Source organism: Rhodnius prolixus, unplaced genomic scaffold (assembly GCF_049639745.1).
Source record: "Rhodnius prolixus isolate KJV_2025 unplaced genomic scaffold, Rpr scaffold_1, whole genome shotgun sequence".
Lineage (NCBI taxonomy): Eukaryota > Metazoa > Arthropoda > Insecta > Hemiptera > Reduviidae > Rhodnius > Rhodnius prolixus.
In genome coordinates this window covers 7912306-7925574 of record NW_027411581.1, presented here as the reverse complement: position 1 = coordinate 7925574, position 13269 = coordinate 7912306, and the positions used below count along the sequence as shown (strand labels likewise).

The 13269-nt window shown below is 31.1% G+C and overlaps 1 protein-coding gene across 2 annotated transcripts in view; it reads right to left on the bottom strand.

Moving 5' to 3' along the window:
• Positions 1-926: 926 nt before the first annotated feature.
• The window catches only part of LOC141453762 (sentrin-specific protease 6-like), a 29748-nt gene continuing 17405 nt past the window's right edge, over positions 927-13269 (bottom strand). For both annotated transcript variants that reach the window (XM_074127352.1, XM_074127344.1), the window contains exons 7-22: positions 13130-13224; positions 12689-12743; positions 11655-11810; positions 9970-10045; positions 9295-9465; positions 8672-8833; positions 8407-8580; positions 7220-7371; positions 6569-6642; positions 5507-5623; positions 5187-5417; positions 4497-4600; positions 4242-4414; positions 3657-3757; positions 3224-3446; positions 927-2987 (exon numbers count right to left, since the gene is read on the bottom strand). In XM_074127352.1, the coding sequence (XP_073983453.1) occupies positions 2370-2987; positions 3224-3446; positions 3657-3757; positions 4242-4414; positions 4497-4600; positions 5187-5417; positions 5507-5623; positions 6569-6642; positions 7220-7371; positions 8407-8580; positions 8672-8833; positions 9295-9465; positions 9970-10045; positions 11655-11810; positions 12689-12743; positions 13130-13224 (2682 nt within the window). In that variant the 3' untranslated portion in view covers positions 927-2369. The remainder of the gene's footprint in view (positions 2988-3223; positions 3447-3656; positions 3758-4241; positions 4415-4496; positions 4601-5186; positions 5418-5506; positions 5624-6568; positions 6643-7219; positions 7372-8406; positions 8581-8671; positions 8834-9294; positions 9466-9969; positions 10046-11654; positions 11811-12688; positions 12744-13129; positions 13225-13269) is intronic.

Genomic DNA, 13269 nt, shown 5'->3' with positions numbered 1-13269 from the left:
CTAGGCAACTCTGTCTCCCTTCAAGTGGTTAAACTTCTCATTCAATTAGGAAGAAGTAATCTTGGTCAAAAGGAGTAGTGAAGATAGAAATATCACAAGTGAATAATTAAGTTTATCCATAACTAAACGTTTTTCTTTTATTTCACAACATTTAAATTTATTACTATTACTATATGATAAATATTTACACATTATTTATTTTTTTTAATATATATATATTCAAATTAACAACAAAATAATTGTGAATATAATACTTTGCTCTTACATTAATTTGAAGAGAGAGAGAGAGAAAAAAACATTTATAAACAAATTACTCCGCCATAACTTTAAAAAAATTACCAAATTAAAATAAATTACAATTAACTTCTTTTTTGCTTTGTTTTTTGAAGAGAAAGCTATAAATAACGTAGGAATATCAGTGCATGCAGTAAGATGCAATAAGCAGGTCCTTAAAAAAATAAAAAATAAAAATCTAACATATTAAAATAAAAAAAAAAATAAAAAAGTCTTAATCTACCAATATGAGAAATACATAATGTATTTTTTATATATACTTGTGTATAAATTATTATTACAAAACTTTTTTATCTATATTACATAAGTTAAGGAACTTCTAATTATGCTCTCTCATTAAAAGTGGTTCGTATATATAAAAATTATTTTTCTTTACATATAGTTTAAAAAAAAAGTACCAGAAAAAAGAAAGATGTATTTCATATATATAAATAATTTTGTTTTTGTCAAAGAAGCTTTATTTTATTTAAAAGATTTTATTCCATTTTTACTCTCTTTCTTCTTCTAAAAAGTGAGAACATTCATAAATGCGCCATGTTGCATAATGTTCTTTAGAGTTAGGAAAAAGTCTCCCTTAGTTCTGAATTGACCACAAGAGCCGGAGGAAAATTGGAAATGAGCAAAAATAAAACAAAATTTCAAATACATTTAATGTTATTTAAAAAATTACAGGTGTGGTATCGGAAGATAATATACAAAATATTCACTGAACATTTTTTAACATCTACTGTAGCGGAGAGCACTTATGTTACAAGACGGGATTAGAAAGTATGGAAAATAAGGCGCTTGGATATCTGACAGTCGTTTAAAGACTAATCTTTACCAATGGCCAAATGTTATCTGCAAAAGAAAAAAATGACCTCTAATTTATGATGAGGCAATTAAAGGCACAATTGAGAATTAGATTAAAACCAAGATTACTTAATAGACGGCAGAGGGAGGTTTGGAGGTAGAAGAAAAATCTGTAAAGAATGAGTACTTGTATTAAATAACTGGAATGATTTTGGATAAAGAAGAAGAAGAAAGCGAGAAGTAATCCCGGGTGGGACAGTCAAGGAAGAAGTGGGAATATGGTCCTTGATACATCGTCACTTGAGAACAATTTTATAAACTCTAGAATAAGAATTTTTTCACTCGAATTTTCTGAACTGGTACGAAATAATTTCCCACCAAAAACGTACCATTATTACTCTTTACCGGCATAGAGGGTGGAAATATTGAAAACACGCAATTATGCAAGGAAAAAAAAACCTCTTTCGTGTTTTTAATTCATGTGTTACCGTTCTCCCCCATCTAAAATTACGACCCAAAAACTTTTCAAAAATCATCATGAATCCACAGTACTTAGTGAAAGAAAATGAAGTATAAACCTTTACTATACATGTGTATTTTATATATAAATAAAATAAAGTTCAAAATGTACACAAATGATAACCACCCACAAATTCTACTCGCAATAATACATTCATTTATTTATTTTTGTCATCTTTTTTTTTTTTAATTTAATAATTTCTAATAACCAGAAAAATAGTTATGTTGGACTATAATTTGTATGTACAAATATCTTTTACTATAACTACAAAATTAATGCCTAAATTTTGGATGTGCTAAATTTAAAAAAAAAAAATCTATTCCCAATAAGCAATATAAGCAATGTATTAGGTATTTTACAAGTCTTTTGTTTTTTCTTTAAATAAAAATTAATAATTATAAAAAAATTAATTGGAAGTATTGAACACATAATTACTTAAAAAACAAAAAAACAAAAAACAAAAATCAAAAAAAAGAAGAAGAAGAAAACATTGTTCTTTTATTTTCTTTTTTCAATTCCGCTTCGTTTCATTTCATTCTTTGTTTAGATATTTACAAACAGAACACTCAAATTACCTTCTTTTTTTCTTCCCACCGGCAACACAAAATGATTGTGAAAAGTTGATATGGAAAACCAAACAAAACAATACAAGAAATCACTCAACTTTGTTTTCATTACGCTGGCGGTCTAAAGAAATATTATCTCAGTTTATTTCTTTTTTTACTTTTTTATCTTCTTGGCCTATTCCTCTTCTTGTTTTTCCTTAATCGCACCTCATTCTTTTACTATCGGTAAGTGGTTGCCTAGTAATTGTTGTCGCTGTATTAGAAACTACACGTGGACTTCTCAAGTCTTTCAACAATGTAGATGATTTCCTTTTAATTTGGACAACATCTGTCATACCAATTTGTTCAATTTTACATGGCAACGTTGATGTATCAATATGCCTAAATGGGAAATTACTAGTTTTATCAACAAAATATTCATTACTTCGTTCACTTATGCTGCTATTGCGCCCTCCTGGCGGTAATCCACCTACATTATCATCCTCTTCTGATGGTGGCCCACCTTCTCCCATGTCCATGTCCATTTCTTCGTCCATGTTCATTTCCTCTTCTAATGTTTCATCCAATTCACCTTCCATTTCTGCTTCTTCTTCGTCAAGCTCTTCATCCTCTCCATCAGAAAACGGTAGATGTGACGATGTACCGTCCGGATGCAGGCCAAGATTGGGTAGATTTAATCGTGAAATATCAACATTTTGTTCTTCCATTAATCGATGTAACAACTGTTGAATTTCGTATCTTTTTCTGCTGACCACTTCTGGTGTAAACCAATCCTTCAACATTTTTATTGGCATCCTATAGTTGGTTATTGGTTTCTGTACAGAAAAGAAAATCAATAAAAACTCAACTATCTCCAAAAATTAAAGGTCCCAAATATACTTGGCCAAAATAATCAAAGAATCCTTTTTGGAAGAAATAGTGCCCTATAAAATGATGTAACTTTTGACTATTTGGCTAACTTGTTTTAGTTTTAATTTAGAAATATTTGCATCTCAAGTTCATAAGTGAAATAAAATTTAAATAACAGGTTATTAAATACTAATAATCTCACCTGGAAAAACGTTTCGACATACTGAAGAACATAAAGCCCACAGTCAGTATAATTAGTTTGTTGCGGCACCTTTGGTACGGCCCCGCGTATGGTATCTTTGGAAAAATCTCGTTTGCGACCTTTATGCCTAACTTTGTATTCAACTTCTAAATATTCTCGAAGGGTAGCACACACCCGCGATCTGCTTGCCCCGGCTAGAGAATCAAATATCAGTATGCAAGGCCTGAAACAAAGCACATATTTAATTTCTAGGTATGGCGTACATATTTAATTTTAATTAATGCTGCGAAAAAACATGAAAAAATTATGAAACCTTATTAATTTTAATTTATATTATATTTAGAGAAATACGAAAATAAAAATGTGAGTAGTTGATTAGATTCCATAAGAGTCAATAACCCAGAAAGCTTAATATGAAAAAAAAAGAACTTACTGTTTAATGGGCTCTCCTAAATCTGACGGTGGCTTCGTAGCTTTAGGAATTTTGTGTGTAGCTTCATCAAGGAGTTCTTCAGATGAATCTTTATTTGATTCCTTCAAACAAATGGCCATTAATGTTCACTCATGTAGACATTTTAAATGAAGAGTCTTTGTTAAAGCAATGAAATGATATGAACAACAAAATTTATGGTTTGAAACTTGTAAAAAAACAGTATATTGCTCTTTTGGGTAAGAAGGGAACTTTTTCGCAGTTACTTACTTTAAAAGTAAGGTAAAATCGAGGCGTACACGGTCCCTTGACCAAAATGTTTTAAATAAGCTCTATAGAGGGGACATTTTCACTTGGAACAGGCATTTGAAAACTAGCAGTGGTGCTGTTTTCCTCTACAATAATTAGATTTTAGAAACATTTTTTTGATCATCATGTACCAAAAGTCTGTATCATTTTGAAAAGCATTGCATGTATTGCTTATACAAAAATAAAACTCTACTTGCAATAATTGGATGCATGGCTTACGATAGAAAAGTTTCAATATTTCTGAAGAAATTTGTAACAAAAACCAAAATATTTTCAAACCTCATCACTAGTATTAGGTTCCAAATCATCATCGTCACCCTCGGCTTCATCACGATCTTCATCATCTGCTTCCAATGTAATAGTAGGCTCAGCTACTGGATGAACCATGGTAATTGTGGTGGCTCCAATGGTTGCAGGCGCTTGACCCCCACTTAAAACTGTCATATTTCCTGCTGTAATATAGTAAAGAAAAAAACTGTAAGACTAGAAACAGCAACAATAATTGTGAATCGTGGAAAATTTATAAAAACTTACCTTTAGGTTTTCTTCTTGCTGGATTTGCAATAGGTGAGTTATCTGACATCCGGACAGCAGATGTCAATCCGGGAAAACAAATAATACCAAGAAACCAGTGCGAGCTGAAATATAATATAAGTATTAAAAACTAAGATTTCACTAGATAAAATAAAGCTGCAAAAGGTCTGGTACGAAGTGTATTCGTTTTCGCTGCATGTTAACAGCATAAAATAACCTCTAACAGAACGGAGAGTTTGTTGAAGAGGGGCTTAAAGGGTTTTTGGTTCATCACTAATGTTACATAATGTACAAACCATCTCGACCCAAATGGGGTACTTTGGCTTCCAATTTAAACAAGCTCTTCGTACTCATACAGGCCCGTCTATGTTTATCGTGATTTTCGCGGATAAGCACCTAATGATCCAACATCAATTTTGTAATAGTATCCAGAGCCAGGGACTTGCTATTGAAGTGAACAGGGTATTTCTTTCAGTTTGTCTTACTTTCACGTTTCATTTAAACATAGAAATTTAAAAAAAAAAAGAAGAAAGAAGTTTTTAAGGTTTTTAGAGTGCACCACAAGTTTCAAGAGGAACCTAAGAATTAAATTGCAAGATTGTTAGTCCTATGGTTTCGAAAATTTTTGTCATGAGTGAGTGAATTGATATTTGGCTTTTTTAAATACAAAATTAATTCAAAACTTTTTACTTCTCATTTATTGGGATGATAATGAAATCTTTAGAAAACAGATCGACAGATTTTGTCCAGCCTTTGACCCTAGCATGCCGCTTCTCGGCGGCGTTTAGCTTTGGATCATCTTGATATTTATTGCCTCCTCCATGAGGCGTACACTTTGTTGTAAGTCTTTTATAGAAAAATGATGAAAATACGTGTGTACGTTTTTGGTCGAATTCTGAAAGCGATGTTTGAACAATGAATCTAAAAAAGAAAAAAAAAGAATTAATTTAAGAGAAATAAAGAATAAGATCTTATTTCTTTCATTTTTGTATTTTTTAGTATCAACTTACTTGAGATAGAAGTCTATTATAACATCGTTCAAAAACTGATCTTCACCAAGACACGCGTAATCCTCTGTATTTATTGAAATCCCACCTTTTAAAGGAGGTGGAGGATATACCATAATCCTGAAATAAACAGAAATACAAATTATTGAAACAAGCTGAAACCAACTCACTCGATCTTATAATAAATAATTTTTTTTTTTTTTTTTAAATTCAAAATGTAAGCAAAGCTATTCCTATCCCTTAATTATGTTTAAATGATAAAACCAGTCATTGTTCTGATGTAGACTTTTTTTATGCATCTGCACATTTCTGAGAATTTCCCCCACAAAACAAGAAAAGAAAAATAGAAGGTGCCTTGGAATAAGTTTAAATGAAAATGGTAGGCCTATTTGGTAAAATTATATATTAAATATAGTTCTCTAGAACGTTCATTAGAGCATAAGACCTTAAATTAAAATTTATATGGAGCCTATACGATATACTTTATCGGGAAAATATTTCAAATTACATTATAGAAAGCAACAAGAATCCATTTTTTTTTTTTTTTTTTTTTTTTTAAATCCCAGAAAACTTCGAAAACTGGAAAATCCATTCAAGCAATGGGCACTTACGCTAGAACCATTTTTATCAAAACCTTATTGTCGCATTCTCTGATATCTGCCAAATTTTACCAGATTGGAATTAATAATATGAGCGATAATTTTAGAGGAGGCATCACATATGAGGGGACTAACGCCTCTCCTATAGCAGTACAACGTCGAAAGCCTTAAAAAGGTGCAGTGTTTTTTAAAAATGTCAATATACATATAAACATTTTCAAGAAATACTGCGCTATGCAGACTAAAATAGAAAATTAGCATGATTATATACTTATTTCTTGCAAAGTAAGTATAAAAAAGCATTAATAAACATGTCTACAGGTTCTTTTGCAACGGAGATGTTTATAAAAACTTCCAGCTGGAATAGCTGGAATGGTAGAATATTGTTACCATTATTTACAGATAAATAAAGAAAAGTATTTATTAAACTTAATTGCTAACACTTAACATGAAAGGTGCTGCTTACGTTTGGATATTTGAAGCAGTCATTGCTGCGGAAGAAGTATTTTGTAGATTATCTTTTTTGGGCTGCTGCGGAATCTGAAAACAATTAAAACATGAAAAAATGAACCATTTACAACAAAAAATTAAAATTGGACTCGAAATGATTGCCGCCATTATATGTAATATAATGTGAATAATAACATTCACTACACAAATCTAGGAGTGTCTTTTACAATTTTTTTTTTTTTTAAATTTGTTAATTTAAAAAATAGTTGTTTAGAAACAAAAAAAATATCAGATGGAATGAAAGAATGAATTTCAAACTTCTTTAATTTTCGTTTAATTTTACTATTTGTTTCAGAAATAATTTTTGAACAAATGTTGAAACAGACGCTAACAAATTGCTTTTTTGGAACCAAAGAAATTGCATTAAAAACAAAATTGTAACATTAATCACAATTAGTGGGATATTTTTTGACGAACGAAGTAACTAAAAGTGATTGAAATCAAAATATGTGATGTAGGAAAAATAAGATGTAAAGTTTTTGAAAAAAAAAGATGCCAAAGTACATATGATCGGATTTTGATTCTCAGCTAAATTTTTGTTATTAAATAATTCAAAAATATTTAAAACTACCTCATTTAATTTAGTTTTTACCAATTGAATACTAACATCCTTGGGAGCAACTCTAAGTAAAATTTCATCTGCTTCTTGTGAATTTAAATCTTCTAATAAACACTGAGTGTCGTAAACACTTTTAATAAACAATCTAGTTTCTTCTGTCAGCTTATCAGGAAATAGGATGATTCTCTTATGCATTTCCACTGCAAAATAATTTTTTTATTAATTTCTTTATATATTTAACACCATGTCAAAAAGAAAACCCTTTTTTCTTTTACTTTTTCTTCATTATTGCGTAAAAAGATCTTAGAAAAAGGCAATAGTAAGTAAAGCCTACTATTTCGAGCGGATATTAAAACCAAGTCCAAGTCTACTACTGGAAACCTCGGTGTGCGAATCCAGGAGATGATGGCAACTAAAGCGTAACAATCCCTTCAAGTATTCTAAAGGCGTCTTTTGAGGCACCTCTAAGTGGAAAAAATAGTACCTCTTTTTCATGTTATATGTTCAGATGAGGGGAACATTAGGGCGCTTTTTGTTTTTTAAAAAAACTGGTCGGTTTTAGGAAGGAGATATATATCGTATTAATTAGTAACTAATATATACAAATATAACAATTAATTCATTACACATATAAAAGTCAACTGCAATGAAGTAAGAACGTCTCCGTTTCGAAGATCTGGATTTCTGTGTTCAGAAAAACTGTTTTTGTGGGCTAGACTGAGGTACTCTGTATAAATCATTCCCCCTCGCACTCCCCATCTGTAAGGCTAGGGCTAGTTGTTCGCCCTTAATATACAGTCGCCGTAGCCTGTTTACTGTAGGTAAGCATGTCTTTCTGGTCAGAGATAGATTTTATAAGCTGTTCGCTTCTATATTATCGGTAGTTTGTCTTCGGGAAAAAATCAGCAGCAAACATACCATCAAAAGAAAAAGTGGCTGAGTCAAAGTTGGCATTACTAGGTTATGAAGGACCATATTCTTCGACAGTTCCCCAACATTTAGTAATCACTAATCTACTAAAACATTTAATTTCATTTGCATAAATCCGACGTATCATTCTCAATTTTATTTTCATCAATTGAACTGAAGCTTACAATTTAATCAATTCATAAAAGTAAAGAAATTATTCCCACTGAACTATCAAAATCACAACAGCTATCCAAATCTAATAAAAGAAGTCAAAAAGCTGTTTATAATGATGTACTTAAAACTAATATAGAGAAAACAGAATTTACCTTTACTCGTGGGATCGAAGTATATGGAATCCATTTTATGGGGCATTTTGAGGGTATTGCGAACTTTAATTCCGGCTCTATTTGTTGTATAATAAAATAATACAGGCATTGATTTTCCAAAATGCACTAAAACTTTAACGATCTCATTTCGCAGAATTTTAATTGTAACAGATTCTGGAAAAGAATAATAAATAAAAGTTTCAAAAGAAGTTGAAATATAAAAAATAATAAATAATGCAAAAAAAATAAGGATTTAAGGATTTACCTCCTTTGGGCGAAGGCACTTTCATTTTAATTCCATATTCCGATATTACAACCTTTTCTTCAGGTACAACTTTATAAGAGCCTATTCGTACAGTCCTGCATTGTAATAATGCCTTCTCAAGATCAGGACAATCTAGGAGCTCGCTGAAATCCATTCCTCCTCCTAATAATGATAAATCAAAGTTTAGCATAAAATAAGAATAATTTACTATAAAATACAAAAATTGGCTATAATCGTGCTGCGATTGTCTCTTACGTTTCTTAAGGTTTTCTTCAAACATAAAATGGTTTGTTTTAAATTAAATTCATTACAATAAAAAGACATGTGGAGGGAAGCTTGACGTCTCAGAGCAATCAATTTTTTTTACAAGTTGGTCTGAGTTGGAGGTCTATGAATACTACAAGAAAGCATTAGAAGATTCACACTTCTGTTCAAGCAATTTACTTCAAACTCAAAATTTCAATATTTTTTATTCACCCTAATTTTACGCAGCTAGTAATACCATAAAATTCAGTAAAATGTCAGTACCGAGGGATGCTCTTAATGCTGCCCTTACTCTGGGAATGCCCTAAAAACATTTTAATTTTTAAAGGGTAATTTAATAAAATGGAACGGAACCCAACCTGCAACTCCTCGTGTCATCGCTTCTTCTGGAGATTCTGTTTCTTCTGTAATATTAGGTTCTTTCTTCCTAACTTCAGTTACTACGTTTTCTTCAGAACCTATTCCATTCTGAGAGCACTGTTTCTTACTACTATCACTTTCTTCTTCATCAGAAGATATAGTTAAACACACTGGAAAAAATAAAATTAGATTAAATGAATTTGAAAATATTTTAATGCTGTCATTATTAAGAAATCTCGTAAAAAAATGTACCATAACCAACTATTGTTTTTACAAGCCTGATAAAAAGAAAGGTACTGATTAATTCAGCTGCACCAAAAATAATTTTCGTGGTAACGAAATTTCAAAATAAATTTGTAAAAAGAAAACACCTTGAGAATAAAACACTGGGCATTTTTATGGACAGAAATCTTGCAAAAAGCTTTAATCATGAGTAAAGATTTCAGAACGTTTTTTGAACAAATTTGGACTTAATAACTCCATATTTCCAAGAATCGCAGGTCTCAGTTCCAAAAAATCATTGGAGATTGCTAATAAATCACATTTAGAAAGTCAAGGGTTCTCCTCAGACTGATCATAATTAGGACTGAATTTCGCAATTAAAGGTCCTTCACAATGATGAAGAAATTGTGAATAATATATCAAAAAATTACTAATTAATTTAAAATAATTACCTGGTTCTTCAAACTTTTTATGTTTTCTCTGACATTTTCTTTTCTTAGAATCGCCCTCTTTTAAATCACTTTTTTTCTGTAGAAAACCAAACATGTAATAAATAAATTATAATATATAATAAAAATTAAATCTAAGTGTAGGGGAAAACAAATAAAAGGTTTTCTTAATTAGATATTAAGCGACCTATTTTCCACGTAGTTCTGTAATAATCAAACATCACAGCAAGTTATTTATCAGAGTTATTTATCTGCTGCATATTGAATAATAGCACTTTGCTTGCTAATATAATGTATCACCAAAAATTTTTTTTAGAAAGATTAAATGAGAACATATTTGCCAAGCGAGAATCTACCATTTTCAACAGAATTTATCTGTTTTTTATTTTCAAAAGTTTTAATTCAAAAAATTATTTGTAAATAACTTTTGCTAAGAGTAATTGACCAGTTGGCACCTTTAAAATATATAACCTCATAAATTAATTGACAGGAAATATTTGATACAAGTTACTACCTTCTGTTACTCTGTAAACCTCTCTATTACTTTCTCCTAGCCTAATCATCAGAGTTCCAAGCGAATCGGTATCAGTCACCGCTAAAGAAATTAGCTCTCTTTTACTGGAGATTGTCAGTTTCAAACTCTTACAAATGGCAGAAATATGTCTAGATATTTACTCCATTCTTTTCTTTAGTACGACCCAAATAACAGAGAGCGTTTACCAGCTTTTCCAATTCATTGAATGTTTTACTGTACAAAATCATGACCAGTTTTTAAGAGCCAACAAGCCACTACAACAGCTCGCGTAGAATTTCGTAGCATTTCCTCGGTTTTTTATTGTTTTCTTTCTATTGCTCTGATTTGACTTAGTTTTTGGCATTCCTTAATCTTCTGTAGGATCATTCTCCTTGCTAGAGAAAAATATCTGGTTAAAGCATGAGGAATATTCTTTTGTTAACCTGTCTGCTTCCTCATTTCACTAAACTCCACAAAGGAGAGGTATACCTGGTAGGTTTTTTTCTTATCTCCTTCCAGAAGAGTGTGGACAAGGTAACTAAACTTGTGAAGATCTACAGAATCGGTTGGAGAGTTCGTAAGCAATGTGAAAATAGATCTCTGCCCATAAACAAAATGACAAAGTGAGTTTGTGGTTAAGTTTAAGATGCCTCTAAAGAAGAACGACTGCCAATTCACTTCAATCCACTTCCGAAACATGTGTTTTCTTGTCTCTAAGGTTTCATAATGGAATATTATATCTTCTTAATCTTTTTTACACATTAATTCGGCAAACTTAAACTATAGTTTGTTTGAATATTAATGATATCTTTGTGTATACTGCAAATAATGCAGATGGCCATACCTATCCAATAATTTTACCAAACAAAAATGAAAACAAATTGAGTAGATTATAGAAGCGTATAGTATGAATCGAGCGTAATTTAACTGATTGTTAAAAGAATTAAAAAGTAAACTTAACAATTCCTTATCTTTTAGTTTAAAAGAACGCTAATGAAGCTAATAAGTACGAGGATTGCCAGCTAAAAAAAAGAAGTAGATAGGGGACGTAGAATAAAGAATGAAGTATTGTAAAAGAGACATGAACACGTTTCAAAAGAAGACTAACAAAAAATAAAAGAATAGCTTTTTCTTTTGAAAAAAAAAATGTAAATTTGTAGAAAAAGAGAATTACTTTCAAAATTAATTCCGTTCCAGCGGATTTTCCAGCAGAAATAATATGTACAGTTGTTGACAATTTTCTTCGACACTTATGGCACCTGCTATCTTGAGATACACATCCGCACACCGGGCAGACGGAGCGTTTGGTAAGTATGTAGGTATGACAATCCTAGAAAAAAATTAGGAATTAATAGTAAAGGCGCAATGATAAAATGATCGAGTTTGTGTGAAAGCACTATGGTGTTTTCTTAACATATATTTATTTGATATTAAGTAATTATTAAAGACTAACGGTTTTTTTTTTTAATTTAATTTAAGGCAAGTCAATATCTGAGGTCACTGGCGCTCGATTCAGCTATTTTTAGCGCATTAGCGGCTCGATAAGACAACACTGTCCATCACTGAACAGTGAAGTTTAAGGAGATCCTAGGAAGAGTTACTCTGAGGATTAGTAGCCGTATCCGAACCTTGGATTTAAGCGCGGAAATCTAGTACGCTAGCCGCTCAGCTAGTCCCTTCCTTGAGTTCATGTATTTTATACAAGTATAAGAATTTGTTTAAATAGAGTCGCTATGATTCTCTTATTTGGTTATTAATATTGTAACCGGAATTTCCGCAACATGGCACAGGCTTTGTATTACAACTTCAAACTAGAGATCTAACTGACCGTTGGACTGCAATACTGCATGATAAGTTTATCATGTATTCTGACTCTCAGCCTGTCCAGTGCAGCTGCATATCATATTAATATCGCCTACCGTACTTAGTCTGAGTAACAATATTCACTTTGCGCATTTAATTAAAAAACACTTCTTATTTGGTCAAGAATTATTTTCTCATCTGGAGCACCCTTAAGAGCATTTGTTTGGAGCTGGCTGGGACTACCGTTCTCGAAAAACGTCGGCTAACTGGCGCCCTAAAACAGGTTTCCTTACCCAAGAGAGGAGCCTAAAGGTTCCCCTTACCCATAGCCAGAGACAATAAGTCATCCGGCGGCATTATTAATACAAAATTAAATTAGAGACAGAGTAAGAGATGTTCACTCACCTCTTTATCCGAAGATGACATTCCATTTGTTTGTACTACAAGTTCCTGACTATCTCTGAAAATAAATGATCATTTAGTAAATGTATAGTTTAAGTGTAAATTGGCGGAAAAAAATATAAAATATAATGGAGTTGTAAAAGTTTTTATTTTATTTGTCTCAACGTAAGCGAAGGTATTTTTTTCGACTAATCTATAATATATAATTTGTTTTTGTTTAAATAAATAAATATACTTATAAATAATAATACATTATTATATTCAGATGATCTCTGTCATTTAATATAAATATAAAGTATCTAAAAGGATTATTACTTTACGTTTGCAATTTCTCAAAAGAAACCTTTTTAATTGAACTCTGTACTCTATTGAAGTAAAACCTTAGATTACTAAAACACTAGAGAATCTACAAAATTCATACAAAAACGTTTTAATCATACTTACAGTTCATCGGACTTAGGATCATCTGAAGAAGGATTATCCAAAAATTCAGGTATTACAGCTTCCATAGTTTCGTTTATTCCAACCGAACGACACACCTAAAAAAACAAAACAAACAGAAATCTAATATATCTTAAAAAACA